We start from the raw sequence: 26,990 nt of genomic DNA on the forward strand, positions 1-26,990 counted from the left end.
TAGAATCCATGCAAGCTTCACTTATGCTCCCCACCAACCTGCTCTATCTCTGAGTTGGAGTGATCACTTCTCAGTGCGAGTGGGTAGTTCACAACACACTGTCTCCAAGTCTGCTAACAATAGTGTCAGTGTGTGCCCACTGTGGTGATGGTTTCTTGTGATAAGGACAGCTGAAATATGAACTGCTCTGACACCACCAACTCATTTTGCATGTTGTGTACCACCAGCCATCATAATGTTAACTCTAATGGAGTTTAAAAACAACCACCTATTGGGTAAAAGCACCATCTCCTATTACCACTCACCTGAGCCATCCAGACACCCTCCCTCCCAATCCAGCAACATTTAACATCAAGCAAAAGGTTTCCCATACACACTGCGTTGGGTCATACCACTGGTGTTTGTGTATGAAACAAGTTCAGACTTTTGTCTTTGTCTTCTTGTCAGAACCTTGAAATTCTGTTTCAATTAACTTTATGACAAGAATTATATAACTAAAATTTAGAATAGCCCTGACTTTTACTGACATATTTCTGATCTACTCTATCAAAAATCCTCCTTACCTTTAGAGTTTGAGATTTTTTCATTAAAGATTTAATACATATCTTACCAGAGACCCACATTTTTAACTACTGACCTGAGAAACATTCAATACCTCATTCTGGATTAGCTAGTTTGGAGTAAGCCTACAACAGTGGTCCTGCTTAACCTAGGGAGGTTGTGGAATCTCCATCTCTGGAGATATTTAAGAGTAGGTTAGATAAATGTCTATCAGGGATAGTCTAGACAGTATTTGGTGCTGGGGGACTGGACTCGATGACTTCTCAAGGTCCCTTCCAGTCCTAGAATCTATGAATCTATTAACAGTGGGCTTGCTGAAGTCTCTTCTACATTTAAGAATTACATCAGCACATCCACATTACCCATTATGTTTCAGGGTCACCAGTATAGCAGGCTCATAAAAAGTATTCCCTGCAACTGTTGCAGTATCACTGCATTCTGGATACCTATCCCAATTCCCAGCATAGCTCCTCAAAAGTATCTCATTGCTTAGCACTATAAAGTGCAAAATGAACTCCCACAGTAGAGACTTTTAACATAAACATTAAATATTGTTTTTAAGAACTGAATGAAACTGACAAAGCGTTGCAGGTTGGGAGCTGTGTGAAATAAATTTGGGGATTAGAGTCTACCTCCCAATGGATGAGTGACCATTTCCACCCCTCACAATAGATCTCAGCTATCTATCCCCTCGGTGTGATTCCCTCTAATAACAACAATATCAGTGAAGGGAAGAAAGAGGGTATATTTAATCTGTGTTGGAAATTCTTGTGTTATCTCAGTCGAATTACATAAGAGGACCAAGCCTTGATCAGAAAGATCAATGGAGAGATAGCAGGAGTAACGGGGGGTAGTGCTAGAACGACCAGTGCACTGAATTGCCAGCTTTCAGGATACAAGGGGCTTAGCTTCAATGCAGCATTAGCTTGAGGAATAAGTCCAGAGATGCTCCTAACCAGACTCCCAGCCACACACAAACATTTCTAGCTCAACTGAAGCGGTACTTTAAATTTGCGCTAACTGGCTCATCGGGGGCATGGGTTGAAGTTTGAATGCTTCTGAATCCTGAGCTAGTAAAACAGCTAGGATTCAACTACTATGTGCAGCTAATATAACTACTCTGTGCAGTTTGACTGGTCTCACTAAACTACCTCAAGAGAAGTTACCTTAGATATAGATGACTTGAGCTAACGCCACAGTGTCCATAAGCCTTAGAACTTCAGTGGGGCAGAGTGACGAAATAGGAAGCAATAGTAATGAAACTTGCTGCATGCCTTTCCACTTTCAGAACTCAATGCCAGATTTCGCCCTCTGATGTGGCTTTCCCTTACTGATTCACACACTCTGTGGCCAACCCCAATTCTAGTGCCCTTCCATCAATAAGACAAGTATTTCCCATAGTAATAGGAGACTTTGGGGGGAGGGGAAAGGACCTATTTATTTATTTTAGAAAACCAACACAAAGTAAAGCCCTTTGCAAATGTAGTTTACCGTATCTTTGTAGAAAGACGGCTACTTCCTCAGCTTCTCCTCACTCATTCAGTCCTCTAACCAAAGACCCTACTTCTTACAGGATTAAATAAACAATATAAATAATAAGAATCCAACAAAACACCCAAAAGCCTTCACTATTCAGCATAGAGGCCTGCACCTCTTCTAAGGGCTCAAACAACCCTTTGAGACAATCACACAAGGAGCTCTTACTTCTTCCAGGGTATTTACTGGATTTCTATCTTAAATTACTCCCCTTCAGACCACTTCCATGCTCTCAAGGCCCTTTTCTCAGCCCTTTAATTGTTGTTTTAAACCTCTTCCTAGATGTTTCATAGAGAGACCCTACAACCATCCCTACTCCCTTCAACTATAAAACAACACAATAGATGTTATGTTTTCTCTAGGAATTACGAGGGGGTTAGGAGGGCTACCTCTTTTATAATCTTTCCCCAGCATATTTTACTGCCCAGCCTAGCTTCCATAACCCCAGTCCCAGAGTACCTTTGTTCTGGGCTGACCCAGGAGAGCCAGGGCTGGCAACTGAGCTCCTCTTAAAGGGACAGTTTGTCCTGTGATACTTCTATAAATGCTTTCATTTCCTCGAGCTCATTCAGCCAAAGCTCACATCACACAATACATAAGCGAAAGTACATACGCTTCGCAGCGCTCCTACGCTGGGTAGAGAGAAAGAACAGTTTTCTTCTAGCAGCAGCCATCTCCCTAGGAGTTTGCCCTCATCTGGTCCCACGCTGAAAACCCCTATTATTTTCTGGGGCTTTGGAGGAGGTGGTACTTGGGTAGGCTGAGGGCTACCGGGGTTTGGTGGATAATTATCTAGGGGCAGCTCTTTTTGACTGTACCCCTTCGAATAAACCAGTGGATAGGTGCTTGTGGAAATGCAGTGTAACTGTCCTGCCCCCTTCCCTTGAGCTGCTGGCTGAGGTAACTCCTCTGGGTCCCAGCTCCCCACTGCCAGGCACGCATGGCCTAAGGAGGTTGGGCTGGGCTGGGCTTCACCCAGGAGACTTGTGTCCCCCCTACATAGTAGGAGGAAGATGCAGGAGTGAAACACCCTGCTCCACGAGGGGAGGAACTAGGAGTCCTGCTGGCTGTGGGCCACTGCCAAGTTCAACCGCAGCACCGAGCGTGGGCTCCCGCCTTCCCCGGGTTACAGTGAGGGCCATCGCCCGACCTTCTCAAAATGGCGGCGGGGGTGGCTCCACCTGGACCTCCCCAAAATGGCGACGCAGGGCGGCCGGCCGCCGGAGCCTGGTTGTGCGAAGTGCGCTTGCGCGCCGGGGCCCTGAGTGCAGTGAAATTCCGGGAGGGAGGGGGGAGGAGGAGGTGGCGAGTGAGCGGCAGACACGGAGCGACGGGCTTAAGCCCCAGTTAGGGACCCTGTGTGCTACGGCGGCGCCCGACGCGGAGCCAGACCCCGGGGGGGCCAGGAGCGGGCGGCGTGAGGGGGACTCGCCGCCGCCGGCCAGTTCGTTCGCCGCAGCAGCAGCGCCGCCGCCGCCGCTCGGACTCCCTCCTCGGGTAGAGAGGGGGAGAATGACGGAGCTCCAGTCCGCCTTGCTACTGCGGAGGCAACTAGCAGGTACCGGGGCTGGGGCCGGGGCTGGGGGCGGCGGTCCGGGAGCGCCGCTCAGGGAGGCAAGCTGCGTCGGGCCTGTGGCGGACGGGAGCTGGCGGGGGGGGGCGGGAGCATGAGGTCCGGTGGGGGGAGTTACGGGCCGGCTGTGTGGACAGGCGTGGGGGGAGGAGGGCAGATTGGGGCACCCCTTCCCCCCCGCGCCGGGAGCTGAGGGAACTAGGCCGCCGGGGGGAGGGGGAGCTGCGTGGTGATCCAGGGGAGGGGAGCTGCGTGGTGGAAGCGGGGGAGGGGCTCACACTGGGGTGCTTGGAGGGCCATAATGGGGGTTAGGGTCTTTCCTTCCCCCTGCGATGGAGGGGGCTGTCGGGCGCGTTGGAGTCCCCCCCCCCCCTCCTTGGTGGCAGGCGGAGTGAGGGGGGGGTCCCCTTGTGTTCTCTCGGGGCGGGGCCTAAAGAGGATTTGAGGGACTCCCTTGTGGTCCCCCCGTGAACGTGTCAGGGTTTTCCCCCTTTCCTGCTAGGCTGGGGTGCTGCTCAGTAACAAAGCTCCAGGAGGCGATGGCTTGTCTTGTCTCTGTGGGGCTGAGTCCCGTCCCCCCCCCCTCCTTACGGGGAGGGTCTGCAGCTGTCACAGCCCCTCTTTCCCCCGAAGCAGCGGGCACGGCGCTCCCCCCTGCTCTGGGGAAGGGTGGGCATCTTCCTCCTCCCTTCTTTTGTTTTAAGCTCTAAAGTAGGAGGCGTGGGGTGGGGTGGGAATCGGACACGCCTGGGGTCTGGGCTGGAGGCGTGCGGGTGCCAAGTAGGGGTAGAGGGCTGGGACTGGGGGCGCAGGGTGGAAGACGGTGGCGAGATCCGGCTCTGCCCCAGGTGTCTTGGGGGAGGGGAGACGATAGAAAAGGTCGGGGTCGCTGCTTGGTTCACTTTCTAACTCGCTTCTCGATCTCCCCTCCCCCTTCCTTTGTCCCTGGCCTGACCAGCCTTGCATGGCTAGCACAGTGCCTCAGCCACTGCTGCTGATACAAGGGGACCTGGCTCGGCTCGGCCTGTCCCGGCGGCAGCGCCGAGCATGCGCGGGGCCGCCCGGGCGGCTGGTCTCACAATGCAGCTCCATGTGCTGCTAGCTGCCAGATTTAAAGAGAAATGATCCAGCAGTTGTGGCTGTGTCGGCTGCAGCAAGCAGCGTGTCATTTTCTTTTCTCCCTCCTTGCCGGAGCACATGCTCCCCCTGGATCCCTCTAGTTTTCTGCTACCAGAATGAAGTAATCCCCTTTAAAAACAGATTTACCCGGTATTTGACTAAGGTGTTAGTCAAACCTAATGGCCTTTCCCTTGTCTTGTGCAAAAAAAAGATTGCTTCACATCATAAGGAAATGTGTGGTAGGAAGTATAACTAAACTCTGACAAATAAGGCTTTAGTGAGTGGAGGAGTCACACAGGGGAAGGAGTCATTCAGTGACAATGGAAACACAAGTGTAGCTCTAGTGTCAGAGGAATTACTGGAATTAGACTTGGAAAAAAGGCAGTAGAAATTGTCCTGTACAGGGGCAGTCCTTCCTGGGACTTGTTCCCTCATTCTGAGGGAACAAGATGACCAGTAGCTCTCTTCCAGTATTAATGTCTAGCTTGCGACATAAGCAATTTTTAGACTGTTGTTTTTATATAAACTTAAAAAAAAATACAACTTCCTGCTCTGCCTCTCTTGCTTTAAATGAGTAGGTCTACATTACAAAAGAATGCATGAACTCAGGTTACTAATGTGAGTTAAAATGAGGGTGACCAGATAGAAATCAGGACACTTGGGGGGGGGGGGGGGGGGGATTAGTTGCATATATAAGACCAAGCTCATAATATTTGGAGAGTCCCGATAACAGTGGGATGTCTGGTCACCCTTGTTAAAATAATTGAAGACAAGGAAACTCTGCTCTTAATTCAGGTTAACAACTAGAGTTCAACCCCAGGCTCCTCTAAGGTTTGAACTCTAGCTGCTGACCCAGATTAAAAACCAAGTTGCTGTGTGTTCACTGATTTAACATTACCTACATTAAACAAAAATTCTGTCTGGTAAACTACACATGTGTAACAGTGTTAACTAGTGTATAATCTCTTAAAGATGGTGTAGGAAAAGTTGTAAGGAAGGTGTCCAATGCATAATGTGGCTAAAATTAATAGTGTTAGCAATGGCAATGTTGAATGTATCTGTTCACTTTTTGCAGTACTGAAAGTCTTATGGTCTCGACACTCAGTGTATAGAGTTGTCCAGAAATCCTGTAGTTTCTTAGAAGGACTTATTGTTTGCATCTTTTTGTGAATAGGCATTGGGTGTATGCAGTGAAAGTGGTCTATTTTGTTGTAATTGCAAAGCTCAGTAACTGCAATAAAGACTTGTTAGGTTGGGAATTCTCCAACTTTCTGCTTTGAGTCACTGATGCTTCTCTGAAAAAATGAATAATCAAATGCCTCAAAGACACGGCTTATGATCACAAACCAAAAATTCTTGGTTATATATTTAACTTAAGAGTTGTGACCAAATGATGGCATAAATCAATAGACACAGTACATTACTGTTTTGGTGGCATTACTCCTGAAAATTGCATAATTTGATATTGGATTTCTTGAAAGAATGGTAAAGAAACTATGTAGACTTGATCTCTGTAAAGAGTCTCTGAAATCCTGGGGGGCTCCAGCATAGGGCTAACAAGAAAAAAGTGTGGGTAACTTCAGAGACTGGGCACTTGAGTGTACAGGTAGAACTGGTTTCAGTGCTTTGGGCTTAACTTATATGCCCTTTCTGTTGAACTCCTGCTTAACTAAAACTTCAGTTTTAAAATGTGCTTTCAAACACTTTAAAAGACAACTAGTGAGACAACATTAAAAACTTGTCACCATTGCCATCACTAATTCAACAGTATTAGGAGGAACAGTGCAAATGCTCTGTAATAGTACTTGGAACAGATCTAACCCAGTGTTATGATAATGCAGCTGGTAACCCTTCCCCATGTGGGTTCCCATTGTAGAATTCTGTGGTGTGCTGAACCTATGGTAAAATCTAAACTTTTGGGAGGGGGAGGTAAAGGGACCTTGAAGTCTTTGAAGTACTACTTCTGCTTGTCAAAATGATCACCCAAAGGACACTTCTCCATATTTTGATAGCATGAATGGGATTTCTAAGAAGCAAATTGAGCAGAAACTTGAGACTCTCAGACACTACTCTTTTTGATAGGCCACTTGAAATCCTAATGCAGAGGTTGGACTTGATGATGTGTCTGCCATCTGACCCACTGCTGGCTGCCTTCTTCCAAGTCTGTTTAATTTTTTCACACCCACAGTATTTGCTGTACCTCCAAACAAACTGTAACCCACTAATAGTCTGATACTGCTGTTTGCTTCTGGTGGGACTAGTACTTCACACTCAGCACTATGCATAGTAGGAAGGCTGAGTCACAGGATGGGATTCAGGGCGGGGGCTGAGTAAAGACAGCAAGTACATGTCTGAGATGTTTTGTGTCATCAAAGTTTGGTAAAATAGTTCTACTACTACTTAAAAAGATAAGGGTATTACCTAAGCACAGGAGGTCTGAATCAGAGCTGTTAGACTTGGAGCAAGGGGTGGGTGGGGAGCCTGAGAGCTGAAGGTAGAGGAAAAATTAGTGGATCTAAGAGCCATCAGTAGGGCAAGGAGTGGGATAGAGATTGACTGACTGCATTCTCCCAATGTAGTTAGGAGAGAAAAAAGTGGGATCATAGCAATTATAATCCACTTCCCTTATACTTCTACTGGTAGTAAAGTACTTGGTATAGGAAATTGTTTTCCTCCTCCCACCCCCAATCTGTGGCAAAGTACCATATTCTTCAATAGAAGTTGGTTGGCACTGTATGTATCCAAGAGCAGCTTTTAACCAGGGTATCACTAGCTTTAAAGTAAGCCACCTTCCCCACTAGCTAGAAATGTAACTTTCTCTAAAAGAAAATACAAACTTGAGCAGAACCTTTAATTAAAAATCTTGAAACATGGAGATGTAATGACACTAGGGAAAGCTGTAGGCACTCTTCATGTACAATCTGCCACAATATGCTACCCTGGCTATCTTTTTGCATTGTGGGAAGTCTAGCTAGAAGAAAGCTGGTTCCTAGTAGTCCTGTAACTTAAATCTTGACTTGCTGCTGCCAATGCTTCTGTCAGCTGACAGGGTGATCCTCTTGCCTGTATGAAAGTAATAGTCATAGCCAAGTGCTAACTCTTTTCTTGTCCTGGATATCTTAAGCTGTAGATGTGTTGAGCCTAATTTCTCAACCTGACTTGAGATGTGAATATATCTGATTTCGTATCCAACTTTCTTCCTCTTTCCACCTTGCTCTAAGATGCTAATAGATCTTGTCTGTTTCTCCAATGTAGACTAGACAGTCCTGTTTTTTGTAAAGGATGCATTGACAGAAGCAGTAAATAACTTTTCACATATCAAATTATAGACACTATCAGTGTTGTACTGAAAGTACATGCACATTGTATCAACTAGATCCTGGACTAATACAAGAAGCTGTCAAATCTTGACTAAAGGAGTCTTATTGTGTAATCGAAGGTTAATAGCAGTCAAACTTAACATGGCAAGCCATACTTTATGTGGGACAGGCAGATGTAACATTAACACTGGTAATTAGTTGGTATTGTCCAACTCTGATTTTGTATTTAAAGGGGAAGCATTAATTACTACCATCACCAGAGCAGCAAAATTTCTGGGACAGCTGTACCAGAGAGAAGTGGGAACTTGTGGCCTTTCCTACCCAGCGGCCTTTCCTACCCAGCAAATCCTTTGTCCTGAAGTATACCCTAATTAATGCTAGTAGCTTCCCCTTACTCCCCTTCCATCAAAGTAAATTAAGTTGCCACACAGCCAGCTCAACCGTGTTCTGGTTGGATTTTTCTAATTTCTGTTGGTGACAGTAACCAAGGTGACCATTAAATTAAAAACTTCCTCTTCCTCTTGACCCCACAAAAAACTGTCAGCTAAGCATAATTACCCTTTTCTTTTGAGTCACGCTTTAGGTATTATAACTAACTCGATTTCTGATGGTAGCAATATCTTTGCCTGCTCCTGGAGAATAGTAGAAGTTGGGAATACTACATGAATAGATACTTTCATGTACAAGCCTTGGAAAAACAAGACTCATCTCACTGAGAACATACTGGGTCAGACCAAAGGTCCATCTAGTCCAGTATCCTGTCTTCTGACAGTGGCCAATACCAGGTGCCCTAGAGGGAATGAATAGAACAGGTAATCATCAAGTGATGAAGTACTGACAAGGGATGCTGTGGGGTGAGGAACAATCATAGTGCCTTCTGGGAATACCCACACAGTATCAAAACAAAAGTTTCTTCAATTAGGCAGATTAATTTTGTGTGTTTTTTTTTTTTTTCACCTAAATTCCTTGAGAGATGGCCTGACTTCCAGGTACCTGTTTATGATAATGGTAAAGATTCTGTTTTGTCTTTAGTGTAGCTAAAACCGCTAACTGCTTCAGAAATGTGCTTCACAGGAAATGGATTAACTCAGTGGTCCCCCAACCTTTTTCGTCTGGCAGGCACCAGATGACTAGCCACGGAGGACCGTGGTGCCAGACGAGCATCTGCCGAAATGCCACCGAGAAGCGGCAACGTCAATAAGCATCGCTGGCGAGAAGCATTGTCATCCAGAGGCGTTGCTGCCGAAATGCTGCCAAAAATCGACGGCATTTTGTCGATGCTGTTGCTTCTCAGAGGCCAGTACACAGGCACACTTAGATGCCCCAGTGGGCGCCATGGTGCCCACAGGCACTGCATTGGGGACTTCTGGATTAACTTGTATCATTTCTTTTCTAATATGACTTCATTATGCTTGGTCCATCTTTCCTTAATCCTCATTTAAAAAAAAAAAACATACTTTATTGTAACTAAGTAAGACTGCCTTCTGCTTGTACTGTCTTGTGTCTTTCTAATGGAAAACGTAACTACATCTCCAGTTCAGAGAGGATTAAATAGGCATTTGTTTTAAGCTTTTTTTTCCTTTCAGAGCTGTAGTTCTACAGCTTTAAACATCCCTGCTGAGAATAACTGGTTCTCATAAACTAAACTCTTATCTCTGCCAGAAATACCAGTGTTCTGGATCATTTTCCTTGTAGAATTACTACTTCAAACTCTCACCTCGATCTAAGCACCTTGCTGGGACATTTTCAGGGTCTTAATTTAGCCTTGAAATCATGGTTCTAAAGCATGTCTGAACTATTTTTGCAGGAATAACACTAACTTTTTATGCACTCATCTAAATTCATGCCAGATCCTCTTGATGCAACTTTGTCACTATTGCCAGTATCGAGGACTCAGTTCAATTAAATTGAAACTGGAAGAAGTACCTTTTGCTTGCTACTCTGAAAGGCCTTTCAGGGAAGTGTAGGGTTAGTGGAATAGTACAAGTGTCAACCAGAGTAAATATGAAAATCAGATCTTCTAAGAAGGAAAAGATTGAGTAAAAATCTTAAATAGTGGGAAGTAGAGTTCTCATCTCTTATGTTTGATTTCAGATTTGTGTAAACTAATGGTTTAACCAGTTTGTGTAGCAATTAATATCTCAGTCCTACCCAATCTCTCTCTACTGCTTCTTTTATACTGTAACTTGTACATCCTTGCAGGTAATGGTAGGAATACCCCACCATGCCAGTGAAATTCATGCCTTTTTAGGGCAGGTCTGCATTAGAAGCACTACATTGGCACCGCTGCAGCGCATCTGGTGAAGATGCTGTATGGTGATGGGAGAGCATCTCCTGCTGACATAGCATGGTGTGGACAGTGCTTACATCACTAACTTCCGTCGTTCGGGGTGTGTCTTTCTTCCCCCACACACACATGCCCCTGGTTGATGTAAATTAGATGGACTTAAAGCAGTAGTGTAGACCTTCCCTCAAATTGAGCTTTGGCAGGATCTATTTGATATCTCCAAAGGCAGGACCTTTTGATTTAGCCACCTAAGCCACCCTGCAACACTCATACTTACTAGACATAAACTTCCCTTCTGCTCTTTGAGTCCAGGGTAGATCAACTGGAGCACTGATCAAATGTCTAGCCCCTGTAAGAACACTAAGTATAGCTATCTAAATGTAATAGGATTCCATAGAAATAACTGGCTCTCCTAATAACAAATGACTCAAATGATAGTAATGCTTTTGCTGGCCTTGATAGAATTGGTCAAGGTAGTTTATATCTTCTGAACAAGAAGGATTTCCTACAGGAAGGCAATCAACTAAATACTCAAGAGCTAAAACTAGCTAGTCAAGCTAGCTGCAGTGACTGAAACCTGGTATTCACAAACTATATTTTGAAGAGTTGCTTGGGGAGAGAACCAACTTGTCTTACAGCAGTTCTGAATAACAATGCAGCCTAGAACTATGAATAACAGGTTTTGGTATCTTGCTGTTAGCAAAGGAAAACCAGCTGGAAAAATGCCTTTTGGATTACTCAACTTCTCCTGTGCATGCTATGGGAAATGTTGCTGGTGCTATGGTTGTGGGGCTTTTGTGTTTGGTATTTTTGGGCAGAGTGCTAGAATGTTATCTCAATATGGCATATTCCTGTGTGCTGTCATCCCACTTCTAATGGGTAGATTCTCTGGAATGCATGCTGTTCTTATGTAGAACTAAATAAACAAATGCTGGCTCAAGTTTCATACTCTGAAAATCAGTGAGTTTGACCACTTTCATAACCAGTATGTTATGGGTTCACACCAAAGACACTCAAATCATCTGAAATGAGATACTAAACAAGACAATTACTTTTGCAACTTCTAAGGATTTGAATTTTGACTACCTTAATCTATTTCCTAAATGTACCTGTTGTTGTAATTATAATATGCTGTAACTTGTGCCTGTTTCCTCCTTGCAGGCAAATCAACTAAAATGTCAGACTTGGTAATTACTGGTAGTAAGCCTTATGGAAATGATGTCTTGAAGTGAATTATCTTGCTTTTGGGGAAAACGAGATCAGATAATGGCTGTTTTGAACCTAAAATGCTTACATGTGATTAAAGACTTGCAGAGGTTCATGGATATCTTAACTATTTTCCCTAATCCCCCAATTTGCTTTCTGATTTTGGGGGGAGGGGAATTCATCTGTCAGTGTGCTCCCTCAAAGATAGAAGCGGGGGGCGGGGGGAGTGGGGTGGGAATCTATAAAATCTCCCCTTGAACTTCTGATGCTATTTTCTTCTAAAGGAAGATAGAGAGGAGGAAACTAAACAATAGTGGTCCTATGCCATTCTTCACACTTAAACAATTTCCCCAAATAATAAATATAAGATGGTGTTACTTGTGTATTGAGGATAGAAATATAAATAGCAGTGCTTTAAGGCAACCTTTACAACAACCTGGTCATTTCACTGTTTAGTGACTTGACTTGACTAAGCCACTGAAAAGTATCACCATAACAGGAAATTTAGGATTAGTTAAAAGCTTTCCTGGCCACATTTCAGCATGCAGAAGCTAGTACTGTACAGAAACACAAACTAAATGCAGTGAGGTAAAACTAAGGTTGGCTTAAGTCTTGTATCCTACTTCTGCTGCAGGTGCTACATTAACTAATTTGCTGTGATACTACCTTTCCTTGATCTCTACAGTGGATCAGTTCTATTATGGATATAGATTCCACTGCTTTCTTGTCTTCTAACGTGGCTCTATCTTCTAGTGCACCCAAAGAACACGTGATATTTATTGAGTGACTCTTGGCCTGTAAGCCTTCTGTGTTCCTGACTTGCTCAAGGAATCTAACTGTCCCTCTAACTTTGTAGATCAGCTTAGTATCCTTATTTGCATAGTCTTGCATGAGTTGCTTGGGTTGTGATGAGAGTTCACCTAGTGGCTAATAGCTTGCCTGGTAGGTTTAGGTTAAAACTGCTCCTCCCAACTAGTGAAATAAGGGGTTGTGCAATGCAGTGTTGTAGTCTAGTTTGTATCAATAAAATGATCCTGCATCTTGCTTGGATTTAAGCAACAGTATGCCCAGTGGAATCCTTGTGTCCCTCTTTCAGGACAAGAACTCGAGACTCTGTCTCACTAGAGGCTACCCAGTTTGATGATCTTGTGATAGTCTTTCTTTTTAAAATGAAAACCAAAGTCTTCTACATCTCATGAAACCTTCTTCTGTGTGAGGATACTTGTGATTATTCCTAGATAACTACCCTCTTCGGAGGAAACTTGACTCCAGGAAGCAATGTCTTCAGGGCACTAACTCCTAAACTGCAAATTAACTCAGTGTTCAACCTGGTAGCAGCACAGAGAATAGTAGGGATGGAGAAAAGCTTTATGTAACTCAAGATCTAGAATTTACTTGCCAAGCAAATCCCCTCTGTTGCTGTGGATGGAAGTAACATCTGGCCTGGCAGGTTTCGGCGATAGTCAGACTTGTTTTCCACTTTCTTAGTTAGACTTTAAGAGCTTAAGTCTATGGAGTCTATTGATCAAGCAGCATGTATTCTTGCTGAGTATGGAGAAGTCGCAGAGCAAGAGAACAAAGTAGGTCTTTCCCCACTCATGCCCCTCAAAGTCCAACTGTATTAGGTTCTGGCATGATAGAATATAGGAAGTATGCATCTTCTAGTCTGTCACAAGAGGTCTCTACCAGAAGAATATTTGAACTACTGATTTAAGCAGTATGTTCTTCTTTAGACTAGAAGAATTAATAATATTAACAGTGGTGCTGCAATGCACTATGACTGGAAAAGGCCCAAGAATGTTTCCTAAGATATCATGAAACTTAACCAGGTTATACTGTTAACCACGAATAAAAGCCTAACAGTTGTAGCTACTAAGGTTTGCTTTCTGGGGTGGGGGGAGGAAGGATGGCAGGAGCAGAAAATGGGAAGACAAGTCCCTCCTTGAGCAAATTGAAAGATAAAATGGTGACACTAAAGGTCATATGGACTTTCACAGACTAAGCTTGAACTGGGTTAATCTAATATTTTTACTACATGTGGTGTATCTGGATGTATAACAAGATTCCAGTTGTGCAAAGTGCTCCTTATGTTTCACTAGTTTAGACAAACAGATGCTCTTGCAAGACCACTGCTTTCACCATACTCCTTTAAACCCTTAACACCATTCCTAGTAACATTCTGTATGCAATAGGCTAGATAGCCTCTTTCCTTCTGTACCCCAGATCTCAGGATTCCAGAGGAAGAATGGGTCACACACTTCATCTGTAGACACTTGGCAGCCTGGCAGTGTAGCTGGATTTTGTCTGCCTTGACCCCAGCTTCACAGATCTACTAGAAGTTTCAGAAATCTCTGTTAAACTTTTTTTTCTAGAGGTGGGGATGAGAGTTCTAGATAAGTGTTGCTCCTAGAAAGATGTGAGGTGGCCATGGAACCTCTTGATAAATCTTAGAACTGCTTGTAACCAGGTAGACCTACTAAGCTCTATTAAGAGTAAATGTGAAGGGGGAGGGGAGAACAATCACTTCAATATGAACCATCTGACAGTGTGTTTTTTAATAACATGGACATGAAAGATGTGGTTCTTCTGACTTATTACCCCCCCAAACTCTTAACATTGTCCTGTGCAAGAGGAATACTGTAATCAAAGAACTCAAATTCTGAACTAACACCCACGCTACTCCCCAAGTTAGTATTCCTGCCCCTCCCAGAATAAATCCTATTTTAAAATCTCTAAACACTGTTACTATACAGTAGAAGATTTAATAATAGAGGGATGCCCGAGCAGCAAAGACATCTGATAGATTACCAGTTATTTGCCAGGGCTACTATAGTTCCTACCACTGAAATCTGAAATTCAACTTTGGCTCTTCCTTTCTCCCATGCAGTTAATGAGCAGAATCAAGCTTTTAACTTATGATCCGAAGTATGATCCACTCTCCATAGGAAGTACCTGATTGTCCTCCTTACTCTAAGCAGCATCAAGATTGTTGCAGTCACAAGTAGTGAACTTTAAAAACTAGTCTTGATTTCAAAGATCTCTGAGGGGAACCTTGCCTCTTCAGGGGCAAACAGCTATAGTTTTCGGATGCTGGGCAAGCGGGTGAAAAAATGTGAGTATTCTGTAAGCTTTATTGGGTCTTCCTGCCCCCTCCTCTCCACACACAGGCTGCCCTAAAGGGAGAGCTTACAGCTCTTCAATTCTTGACCGAGCAGAAAGCTGATGTGACTAATTCTTCTGCTGTAACTCCACAGAAGTCCTCCTGGTTTACAATGCAACCACAGGTCCCTGCCAAGTCAGTTAAGCTGTTACCCTGATGACTTGCACAGCAATAGACTGTTTGTTTACCAGGGCACCCCATCACTTCTATAATGTCCAGTTTGAGCAGTAACAAGAACAATCTGAGCCACCTACTTCCAGATTGAGATGTTCCAGTGAAACTTTAATGTTGGAAAAGCCGCTGGGGGTGACAGATGAAGGACACTGTCCTAACCCAGTTAACTGACATTATGCAGCAAAGCTCTTGAGAGCAAACATGCTCTGCCTGGAGTGGTGGTCAGATATTGTTGCGCATTCCACCCATTACTAGGGAGCAAAGGTTTTTTTTTTCTTTTTAAATTTGGACTCCTCATGTAAGAGGATGTTGTAATGAGTAGCTCCATTTTGCTATGCAAACGTTTGTCTCAAATATTATTCCCATGTCTGCAGACTGGAGTGGGTGGTGAAGGAAATGGTATGGCACTGCTTATGTGGTGTGCCCATGGAGACAGTGACTCACTAACACTATTAAGGAGCCTGGTGTAAACCAAACTTGTAGGTTCCAGGATCCCTCTCCATAAGGTATCACTCATAACCAAAGTATCTGAGCCCTGGATGTGCAGTAGCACACAGTTGAGTGGTGTAACTCTGAATATCCTCTGGTGTTGTCATGCCATAATGTGGTGGATTGGCACTCAAGTTGGTGTGGTATGCATTAATGCTGCATAGAGGATCTTGATTTCCTGTCTTCCCCCTTGGACAGTATCTAATCTAACTATAGAAGATACTTTCTATTCACTAAAAAGTAAATGTCAAAACCAAGTATTGTATAGGCCAAGGATAACCTGTATTAACTCTTACTTCACCACAGTCAAGGTATGACCGCACTGCAGCACTCTGACCCTAAGCATGTGGTTCTTAACAGACTAGTCATTGTTTTTGGCAAAATGCTTTAGGTTTCTTCATGACTAGAAAGACACTATAAAATGTCTGAAGGATTCTTTTGATATTGACACTATTTCTTAGTTGCGGTGTCCTCCTCTTTAATGCAGTAGTGTCCCTTAGTTATTGGTTCTAGGTAACCTCTCATGATGGACTTTAGACCTATTTAATATAGGAGCAAGCCAACAGCTTGGATGGCCGTTCTGAACCTCATGGCTGCAAAACATTGTATGCATATCTTAATTACCAAACCACATCACCTTAAGGGCTGTAGCACATACAGCCCTTAAGAGGTACAATAGGAACCCCTTTTGAAATATGGTATAGATTTAAATATCTAAATTCATCACAGGCTGAAACAGCAGTGGTAACAGCTTTCAGAACACAGGTAATTTTCAAGCTTTAGAACTTTGGAACAAAGTAAACTAAAACATGACTACTCAAAACCGTGTTCTGACCCTGCTATTGACAATCTGTTTGAAGATCCCAGTGGGATCCTAAAGCTCTAGCATGCAGTTTTGAAAGGGAAATAATAAACTCAGTAAACATTTAAGTCTTAAAATCCAATAGCACTTGTTCTGCTTATATTTACTGTCGACACTCTTGGTTGTCTACCTTATAATATGCCTGTTTTGTGACTTAATTGGGAACTATCTGAATTTTTATTAGTGAATTCAGTAGTAACTTGTTTAACACCTTACCAGTTGAACAGTGAGCTTGAAAGAGCTCAGGTCTTCCAAGCTCAAGTCTCTTTACAGATTAAAATATCACTAAATGGAACAGATTATTGATGGTGTACTAGCAGTGGTGTACCTAAATCTAAACATGCATAGGGACTTGCTTAATGAAGTTAAACCTGATGAAACTATCTGCTGTTGAACTAACTATATTTTGTAGAAACAAAGACTGTGGAAAGGGGTATGAGGAGTCTGGCAGATAAGCATTATTCCAATCCCTGGATGGGGGAGTGAGGCATTGGAAGTGACTCCCAGGCAAGCAACTAGCTTAAGGTAAACTCCTCAAGCTGAGGACTAGGTCAGAAATGGTTTCCAGGACAGTGGATAGCACACATTGTTCCAAAAGGCTATCTTTAACAGGACAGTGTTATTGCCTGGACCAGGTCTCTGCAGCCTGTGGATTGAGTCAGCACAGGGTGGATATGGACAGTATGGCATGTTCCAGGAACACTTTAGTGGCAGCAGGAAACTACTTAAGCGTGTGACAGTTAATCTAAGGCCTTGGCTACACTTAGGGATTAGTAGTGTGAAGCACAATTGTAGTCGTGCCACCAGCGCTGCAAGAGCTCTCTCGCAGCACTGCAAGTACGCCACCTCTCTGAGGGAATAGCTTGCAGTGCTGTGAGCAAGCATGCAGCGCTGCAGGCGCTGATTACACTGGCACTTTCCAGTGCTGCGCTGGGGGGGGGGGGGGGTAGGGGTGTGTGCATTTTCACACCCCTGAGCGCAGCAAGTTGCAGCGCTGTACAGCGCCAGTGTAACCAAGGCCTAAAGCTACTCACAATGAGAACCAGTAGCTCTGTCATGGTGTGTGCAGGCAGACAAAGAAAGGATGCAGCTGAAGACGCAGATCTTAGTTATATACTACTTGAGATCTGCTATGATGGTAATAATCACAGCTTGATATGGCAAATACAAGCCGCTAGAAAATCAGACTTCAGTAGTCTGAGCCCTAGTCTTCAACAGTGCTGAATAGGTGGCTGTAGACTGGTACCCTGTTTCCCCGAAAATAAGACATCCTCCGAAAATAAGGCCTACTTACAGTTTTGCCTCTCGTTGTAATATAAGGCATCCCCCCGATAATAAGACCTCCCCGATAATAAGGCATCCACCGATAATAAGGCATTTTTCATTTCTGAAAAATAAGACATCCCCTGAAAATAAGACCTAGCGCATCTTTGGGAGCAAAAATTAATATAAGACACTGTCTTATTTTCGGGGAAACAGGGTATCTCTAGCCCTGGGTTTAATCCACTGAACCTGTTCATGAGAGAGATTTCAGAGAACTTAGCTTGTTCAATAATCAAACTACACTTTTATATCTAGTATTAAGCAGAGTAATGGCTCTTTACTGTAATGTAGTGCAGAGTGCTCTGACTTAAGTATTCATGTGCAGTGGCGGGCTGTCTCAGTAGACATTGAAAAGTTTAAATGCCATACATAGCTGCTGCATTTAGCCATGGGGCTCTTTCTGCTTAGTCACTTGGACACCCCTGCTTTGCTTTTGGCTTTGTATAAAGGTCTCTAGGCCTGTATAAAGGCAGTAATAGTGGGTAGGGGAATGCTTGTAGTTTGGTGTGCATTTAATTAACACTTGAACCAGGGTGGATTTGATTTAAATCGCTAGTCAGGAAGACTCTATTTAATAATCATGGATTTCTACATAAAAGTGCATTCTTCTTGGCTGTTATAACCTTAATACATATTCTTTACAACTTGGAGATGTAGCTTTCATTTTTAGAAGGTACACACTATACATTTCTAAAGTTATTTTGAAAACTTTTCAGATGAGTTTTTTACAGCTATATCAGAAAATGAATGATTGTTTAGTTATTTCATTTACCAAAGGTAATTGAAGCAGATAGGTCACCGCCCAATGACTTCATAAACATCTCCAATTCAACAGGTTAATCCTTAATATTTGGAGGCTTTTCTTGCCATGCTGTTTTAGGAGGAGAACATCACCAGACAGACAATTATATTGTTTTAGTTAACATTGTTTTAGTTATGTATTGTGGATTTTTTTCTTCAACAGCAAACATATAATTAACAAAACAAGCATATAAACTTTTGAATTTAGTTAAACATTCAAGCTTTTTTAAATCAGGTTTGTTTTTGTTTTTAACTACAAGAGTTAAATGAGAGAGTTAAAAACAACAACAAACTAAATCTACTGTGTCAGCCAGGTCAACATGAGAAACTTAAAATATTGGCTTCTGCAGCTGACTCAATCATCTTCACCTTCATTTTCCTGTTTGTTCATAATCTGGAAAAGAGAAACAAGCTTTCCTGCTTTTTCAGGTCCCAAATGACTTCTCAATTTGGAATGAATTAGTCCAAAAGAAGAAAATAATCTTTTTACATCGGCAGAAGAAGGTACTGCTGTTAAAAATGAGATGATCACTTCAAGAGTCTCTGAATCAGTGCTTAAGTGACTTCCACCAGTTCACTGGTGTGACTTTCTTTAAAACATCAGCAAACCTATTTCTTGAATGGTTCTTATTCCCAAACTGGGTCTCTTTTTACAGCCTACTGCCATTATAGGTTTTCCCTTCTAGTGAGAGAATGGTATGGAAGATCTTAAGTCAATGAGGGCTACACTCAGACCTCAAGACATCTGGAATATGCTGCTCAAACAGTTCCACTTTTGTTTCTACTGCCTGTCCCTCCCTTTTCACATTTATTTCCAGACTTCTCCTTCTCCAGATCTACTCCACACACAACCATCTTCTGTTCATTGAACTCTTTGAAACTTTGCACTGTTGGAGAGAGGTAAGGGGTTGACTCTGTGTAAACAAATCTGCAGAGTGACAATAGGGTTGAGGTCTATTATTTCTCAACTCTCTATATATTAATATTACTTAACATGCTTGTTAACAGCAAAAATGTTTATCTCTGGAGACACAAATCCACAGTTTGAGAACTGCAAAACTAAACATCTCTGGGATCTTCTAGACTGAGCCCTGAGTCCCATTGGGTAAATAGAAAGGCTAACCTAAATCTATACAGAAGCCCCTGGAACCCCATAAAATAGGGTCCCTAATCTATGAACTCTTGGAACTCATTTACAAAACTTTCCTTAAACATTTACATGAATATATGGTCTCATACATTAGAATTTATAATTCCTATTCCATGATAGAGTTTTAATTAACTCTTATCTTTAGATAGGTTTGCTTTCTTCAAAAAGCATGGTTTTAAAAAAAGAAAAAAATTGTATCCACCCTGATTTGAGCTATAGCCACAGCCCATGTACTATTTGTATTAAAGGTGCCTTTCTGGCTGCTTCCATAGGTGCAGCACAAACCAAAAACACCTTGTACCATAGAACTGAAGGCTGCTATCCTGACAATACAAGTAAATTGCAGCTTGCTTTAGTCACAAAGATCATGTGTATGTATATAGTTAAAACACAATTGTGAACTTTAATTTCAAAAACTTAAATGCAGAAAACTCTACCCAGAGCAAGAGGGCCAAGGAAGACAAGTGAGGTCCTTAAAACCAATTCTTGGTTGACTCTTGCTGCCTAGTGGTACAGGGAGGTTTCAAGCACTGGAGCCCTCCTCCTTAATTTGTTCATGTCACTACTGGGCCCTGTTTCATGGGAGTTCCCCTAACTCCGATGCATCTGTGCTTGGGAACAGCTTACCCCAGCTGTAAGCAGTAACTACCTCAGTTGGGAATTGACATACTTATAAAGCACTCTAAAACAGGCATGTTTTCTTCATCTGGTGCCTTTAAATGCAGAGTCCTTCAATCAGTAAAGGTTCCAGCCAGTACAAAACACAGCAGCCCATATGCATAGCATTAGAGCTTGCTATGAACACTCTGTATGCTCCTTCTCCTTGCAGGTGCTTTGCTCTGTTCAGTGGGGAGTTAATTCAGAGCTGGGTCAAGAGAGATCCTGATATTCAAAGTCCTCCATGGGACTGCATCTAGCTATCTAGGACAGCCTAGTCCTCCATGATGGCTCACGAATGTTGGAGACCGCTCTTATAACTGGGTCTAGACTAGACATCGGACTCCTGCAAAGTGAGTGACCAAGAGTGGCAACACTTCCAGAACCAAACACAAAATTAAATTTCTCTGACTTAGTTCCCCCTCCATCTCACCATGCACAACACATCCACCCACTCACTGATGCATAAAATCAAGCTATTGCTTCCATAGCCTGTAGGACCAAAGTTAATGCCTGAAGAAAAGGCCAGAACAAGGATGTGTGTCTATTGCAGAGTTAGCTCAGGCTAGTTTAACTAAAGAGTGTGATCACAGTGCAGAATAACACTTGATCAGCACAGTAGCTGGATTAGCAGAAAAGAATAGGTGTATCCCCACTTCATTACTATCTTAAGCAACAGCAGTACTCAAGGCTCACCTGAAAGGCAAGGAGTCTGAATCTGATGCTTAAAGAGCCAGTGAAGACACTCAAGGGGGGGGGGGGGGAAATGTGGTGTCAGGATAGATTGATAGAGGCTCGAGAGGAGTCGAGCAGGTCACGTGAAGCATCTCATCAATGAGGATGTAGGATACAAGTGCTTGGTTGTGAAGGATTGAATAAGTTACCCTTGTAAATTTAAGGGTCTGATAGTTCAGAAATGCTGAACCCTTGTAGCTCCTTTGAACAGTTCGGGGGGCATTCATTTAAATCTTATTTGAATTATTCAAATTGGAGTCAGTAGCAAACCTTGACTTTTAAATCAATTTTAATTTTTTTGTACTTTGGTCTTGAGGGAGGGGGTGAGAGGTTGATTCTCATTGGCTTTTAACTATTAAGACTCCTTGATTTGCAACTAAACATAGCCTTTACACTAAAGTTGCATTTTTATTTTGCTAATCAGGAGGATACAATAGATCTATACACACTTAAGCAATTCTATAGCTTAACTTGCATTTATTCAGGTTCTTTCTTTTACTTTTTTGTTGGAAGATAAATGAATGATCCATTTATTAGATTTAACTAATTGTGTTCAGCACTACTTGTATAGAGATCCAAATTCAATTAAATACACAAACACTTATATTTATTAAATCTAATGTGAATGTACTGGATACTTGAGTCTACTAAAACCATTTTGAATTTGAAACTAACAGCTGTATTATCTATAGTGAATTGTACTTTCTTGTCACCAAGTTCAGTACTCTTGAACATTCTCTGTCTCTCATCCTTCTTCCCCCCCCCCCCCCCCCCCCAACTCCCACTTGTTTTCTTAACTTTAACTAGTCATTGACCCAAACTAGTGGAATAGATTAAAATGAAGAAAATATTCTCTCTGCACCTTCAGAAGAGCCTACTGTTACCAAGAGCCTTTCAGCACACTCTGGTTCCAGGTGCCTAGCCAGTGACTTCCACTAGTTTAAAACTTCAGCAGGAAACATGTGCTGCCTTCTGGCTTTTCTATTAAGTTTAAATGATTTTTTTAATTATGGTGAGTTTAGACCTTATCATTGGCTGTTTTCAATTTTAATTTAAATAGGTTTATTTTCTAAATATCTGTTTACATTAAAATCCATTTTGTCTAAAAAAAATTTAAAAATCCACCCTGCCTAGACTTCAGCTAGTTGTCCTCAATACCTCCTAAAAAATCAATCTAAGGACTTATTTAAAATCCTGCTTGGTTTTTTTTTTTTTTTTTAACCTTAGAAAATACTATGTAAGCTTTGCATCAAATATCTAGGAAGCAACTCCTGGTTAGTGAAACCTTTTTTTGTATTTAAATTTGATAGCCTAACCTCTTCTTTCTTCTGAGGAAAGATGAAGGCCTTGTTCATGCAACACAAAACAAAGAACACAAATCCAACTTCATGTCTGTTATTTTTGAAGATGGAGGCATTTCAGCTCATGTGGTGAGCTTTAAGGAACTGACTTATCAAGTATCCACATAGATTTCCCACCCCTGGTGCATGCACACATGATCTGCGTGAGTTCAGAATCTAACCAGCAGTAGCTGTATCTTACACACCCTCATGCCTCTCAAGGGCATAAAGGGTGGAGCAATCCAGATGCCACTCAATTTCTTACCACCCATGACAATGAGATGGAAGGAGAACACTGAGGCTGTTCCAAGTGCACTCAGTTTAAGGTGCATTTTAAAAAGCCTATGAAGGGACCATCTGACTCTGAAACTGTTCCAGCAAAAGTCTGTTGTGCACTCCTCAAACAGTCAGCAAATGCTCCAGATGTTAGAGAGGTAACCCCAGGCTCTGGGGACTAAAGACTTTACACATCAAAAGAGCTATGCATCAGTGAGTTTTGTTCAGTTACCCTCTTCGTGTTCTGATTCTCTGTGTGAGCAACTTTAGGTTGAGGGTAGCTGAACCGTTTTGAGGGTCTATTGACATAAGGGATTGAGGCGTAGGAGTAAGATGTCCCACACTATATGGAGCCATGAAGTGAGAATGAGGTGGCCAGGATTGCATCCTATGTTGAGGCACCTGGGGTTAAGGAGGGGGCATCCACAGGGGTTAAGCTCTGTCCACCTCATGCTTCTGATTAGATAGAATGGGATGTCACTTTTCCTTAGCTTACCTCTGTCTCAGGTGACAAAGTAGCAGCTCACAGAGAAGGGCTTCTAGAAGATGCAGGTTAAGCTGAACAGTGAAACTTGCCTATGGATGGTGCTATGCTCTATAGCAGGGGTCAACAACCTTTCAGCAGTGGGGTGCCAAGTCTTCATTAATACACTCTAATTTAAGGCTTCGCGTGTCGGTCATATATTTTAACGCTTTTTAGAAGGTCTCTCTAAAAGTCTAATATATAACCAAACTACCTTTATATGTAAAGGGTGGCCTGCTGGGACTCCAGGCCCGAAAGCAAGATGAGCAAGGGCTGGAAACAAAGACTGGCAGCTGAGGTGAGTGGAGTAGGTGGCTGGTAGGCCTGAGCAGGGCTGGAGACCTGGACCCTGTCTGTCTGCAAGACAGCCTCCAACCAGAAGCAAGGTGAGTGGAGCTGTGCGGTAGAGACCCCTGCTGGCGAGGGGCCAGCAGGCAGAAACCCCAGAGTGGTGGCAGGCCGAGCCTGCCACCACTCTGGGGTTTCTGCCCCAGCTCCTGCCAGCTGAGGTCTCAGCCCGCTGCCAGCCTGGGGTTCCTTAACCCAGGCTGGCAGCAGGTGCTGAGTGGGACCTGCGGGAACCCGGCTGGCAGGAGCCAGCAGCAGGAACTCCAGAGCAGGGCAGGCTGAGCAGCTCAGCCCGCCGCAGCTCTGGGGTTTTCTCCGGCGGCTCCTGCCAGCCAGGGTCTCAGCCCACTGCCAGCCTGGGGTTCCTTTCCCCCCAGGCCAGCAGCAGGTGCTGAGTTGGACCCACGGCAGGTCCCGCAGGAGCCAGCAGCTGGCAGCGGGAACTCCAGAGTGGCGGCGGGGCTGAGCGGCTCAGCCCACGCTGCGTGCCAGGAAAAATCGGCTGGCGTGCCAACTTTGGCATGCGTGCTGTAGGTTGCCGACCCCTGCTCTATAGAGGAGTAGATCTTGATGAGGAGAAGTTGGTTCCAAGGAAGTGGTGTAATGTTTCCATGGCCAGTAACCAAAGTCTGATACTGTACTGGATTTAGAGCCCACAGATAGGAGTGAAACCTCCAGTAAAGGAGACAGGGATCAAAAGAGATCCTCAAATCCCTAGATGTTGTAAAGGAGGATGGAAAAGAGGGGTTGTGTGCCAGCATAGAGTGGTGCTGTGAGTCTGCAGCAAAGTCAAAAGTAGCAGAGGAAAATTCTTCTCAGTTCAGTATCAAGCCACATGCAATAGAAGGTACAAGGATTGATGGTACCAAAGTTGTCAACTGTCAGCAAATGACAGTGCAGAGTTGGTACCAAAGCAGAAGTGATGTCTGCTTAGACATAAATTCCCACCCAGTCAGTGGTGCTCAGAGGAGCAATCACCTACTCAACAGTGGCAACAGCTTTTCTACCTTAAGACAAGTCTTTCTCCTCTCCCCCCCCCCCCCCCCCCCTCCAATAATTCACCACATCAGATATACAGGCTCATCTAGGGTTACCATATTTCCACAATCAAAAAAGAGGACACTGGGGGGGGAGCCACACTCTGCCCCATCCACTCCCTCCCACTTCCCACCCCCTGCTGAGAACCCCCCCATCCTAACTGCCCCCCCCAGGACCCTACCTGTCCCCTGACTGCCCCAACCCTTATCCACTCACATGGGTGGCAGGGTTGTAGAAATTTTGGTGGTGCCCAGAACCTTTCCCCCCCCCCCCTGCCTAAAGCTCTGGGAGGGGGGTCAGGTGGGAAGAGGAGGTCTGGGGTGTAGGTCCTGGGCTGGGGATTAGGGTGCAGGCTCTGGGATAGAGTTTGGGTGCAGGCTCCAGGCTAGGGCAGGGGGTGGGTGTGCAAGAGGGGGTGAGGGGTGCAGACTCAGAGATGGAGTTTGGGGGTGGGAGGTGGTGCAAAGGGAGAGGGTGCAGGCTTTGGGAGGGAGTTTAAGGACAGGAGGGGGTGTGTGGAAAGAGGGAGGGGGTGTAGGGGGGAGGGAGTTTGGGGATAAGAGGGGGTGCAAGGGTGAGGGCTGTGGAGCTGAGGATGAGGGGCTCATGATGCAGGAGGGGGCTCGGGGCAGAGGATTAGGGTGCAGGGGGCTGGGGATGAGGGGTTTGGGGCATTGGAGAGGCTCGGGGCTAGGGTGGAAGGGCAGGGTAAGGGCAGCCTGCCTTGCCATTAGTGGGTGGGGGGCACTAGGACCTGGGGGGCAGCAGACAGCAGTTGCTGCTGGCTCTGGCAGTACAAGCAGACAAGGGAGAGGCAGGCAAAGGGGCAGGACCCATGGGGGGGGTGGTGTGTGGGATGCACGGGGGGGGGAGGCAGGTGAAGGCCAGGGACCCATCCAACCCTCCCCCCCTGCTCCCTGGCTGCCCACCCCAGGACTCCCCTTACCATGCCAATGTCCATGTGTAGGCAAAACACACTGCAGGCAGCAGGGGAGGGCTCTGGCTGCTGGAGGCCAATGGGAGTGGCTCAATCAGGCACAGCCGCCCAATCAGCAGCCACACCCCACATGGGAGGGAGTGGAGGGAAAAAATCCTGGACCTTTTAACCTTGTTACCAATTCCTCCTGGAGGCTATTTAGAGACACACAAGCCAGACATGTCCAGGGAAATACAGACTGATGGTAACTCTAGGCTCATCCAGTAACTTCACGAAGTCTGCCTCAAATGACTAGGTCCATGTCTGTCTTGACACCAAATGCAGACTTCACCTCAGACTGTTCTCATTTCAGACACCCTTTGTCTTTCAACCATCTATGAAATTATAGATGGTTGTAAGAGTTTGACTCTTTCAGGAAAAGTTGAGGAGCAAACCTGCACCTCTGACTCAGGCTGTGTGGTCCCCTGTGGACTCAATCTCACAAATAAGATTGAAATAAGAGCAATAAGATTATTCCTTTCACAAGGGGTAGAAGCTACCATTCAGATCTTGACAGGCAGTACTGCAGCAATGTATATCAACAGGTGAGGTGTTTGCTTTTCAAATGCCCGGATGACCCTAAGCTGGGAGGGTTTGCAAGCACTTTGGAGGACAGGATTAGAATTTAGCTGGCCCTTGACAAATTGGAGGACTGGTCTGCATTCAACAATGAAATTGGGGGGGGGGGGGGGGGGGGGAGAGAAGCACAAAGCATTTCACTTGGGAAGGAAAAATCAACTGCAAAATGGGGAATAACTGGCTAGGTGGTTAGGGTTCTTTCCCCACTTTGAACTCTAGGGTACAGATGCAGGGACCTGCATGAAAGACCCCCCCAAGCTTATTTTTACCAGCTTAGGTTAAAAACTTTCCCAAGGCACAAATTACACCTTGCATTGAACAGTATGCTGCCACCACCAAGTGATTTAGACAAAGAATCAGGTAAAGGACCACTTGGAGTCCTATTCTCCCCCCCCAAAGCCCTGCACCCCCTTTCCTGGGGAAAGCTTGAGAATAATATCCTCACCAGTTGGTACAGGTGAACTCAGACCCAAATCCTTGGATCTTAAGAACAATGAAAAATCAATCTGGTTCTTAAAAGAGAAATTTTAATTAAAGAAACAGTAAAAGAATCACCTGTAAAAATCAGGATGGCAAATACTTTACAGAATAACAAAAGATTCAAAAACACGGAGGATTTCCCTTCTAAGCAAAACTTTAAAGTTACAAAAACAGGGCAAATCACAAGCTAAAACAAAAGATAACCTAACTCATTTCTTTGCTATTACTTACTATTTCTGCAATATTAGACGCTTAGCTTAGATGTATTTTCCCTGCCCTGGTTCCTTGTTGACTCCGGGAGACAGACAACCTCCAGATTCGAAAGTTTCTCTTCTCTCCTCCCTCCCTCCCTCCCTGGTCCTTTTGGTCAGGTGCCATCCAGGTTATCTGAGCTTCTTAACCCTTTACAGGTAAAAGAGGAATTAACCCTTTATAGGGTAAAGAGGGATTTTATGCTACCCTTAGCTGTATGTTTAT

The 26,990-nt window shown here is 44.2% G+C and overlaps 1 protein-coding gene across 2 annotated transcripts in view; it reads left to right on the forward strand.

The window, feature by feature from the left end:
- Nucleotides 1–3,384: 3,384 nt before the first annotated feature.
- Nucleotides 3,385–26,990, forward strand: part of UBE2G1 (ubiquitin conjugating enzyme E2 G1) — a 46,431-nt gene continuing 22,825 nt past the window's right edge. For both annotated transcript variants that reach the window (XM_054008440.1, XM_054008441.1), the window contains exon 1: nucleotides 3,385–3,655. In XM_054008440.1, coding sequence (XP_053864415.1) covers nucleotides 3,610–3,655 — 46 coding nt within the window. In that variant the 5' untranslated portion in view covers nucleotides 3,385–3,609. The remainder of the gene's footprint in view (nucleotides 3,656–26,990) is intronic.

This window comes from Malaclemys terrapin, chromosome 18 (assembly GCF_027887155.1).
Source record: "Malaclemys terrapin pileata isolate rMalTer1 chromosome 18, rMalTer1.hap1, whole genome shotgun sequence".
In the NCBI taxonomy this organism is placed as follows: Eukaryota; Metazoa; Chordata; order Testudines; family Emydidae; genus Malaclemys; species Malaclemys terrapin.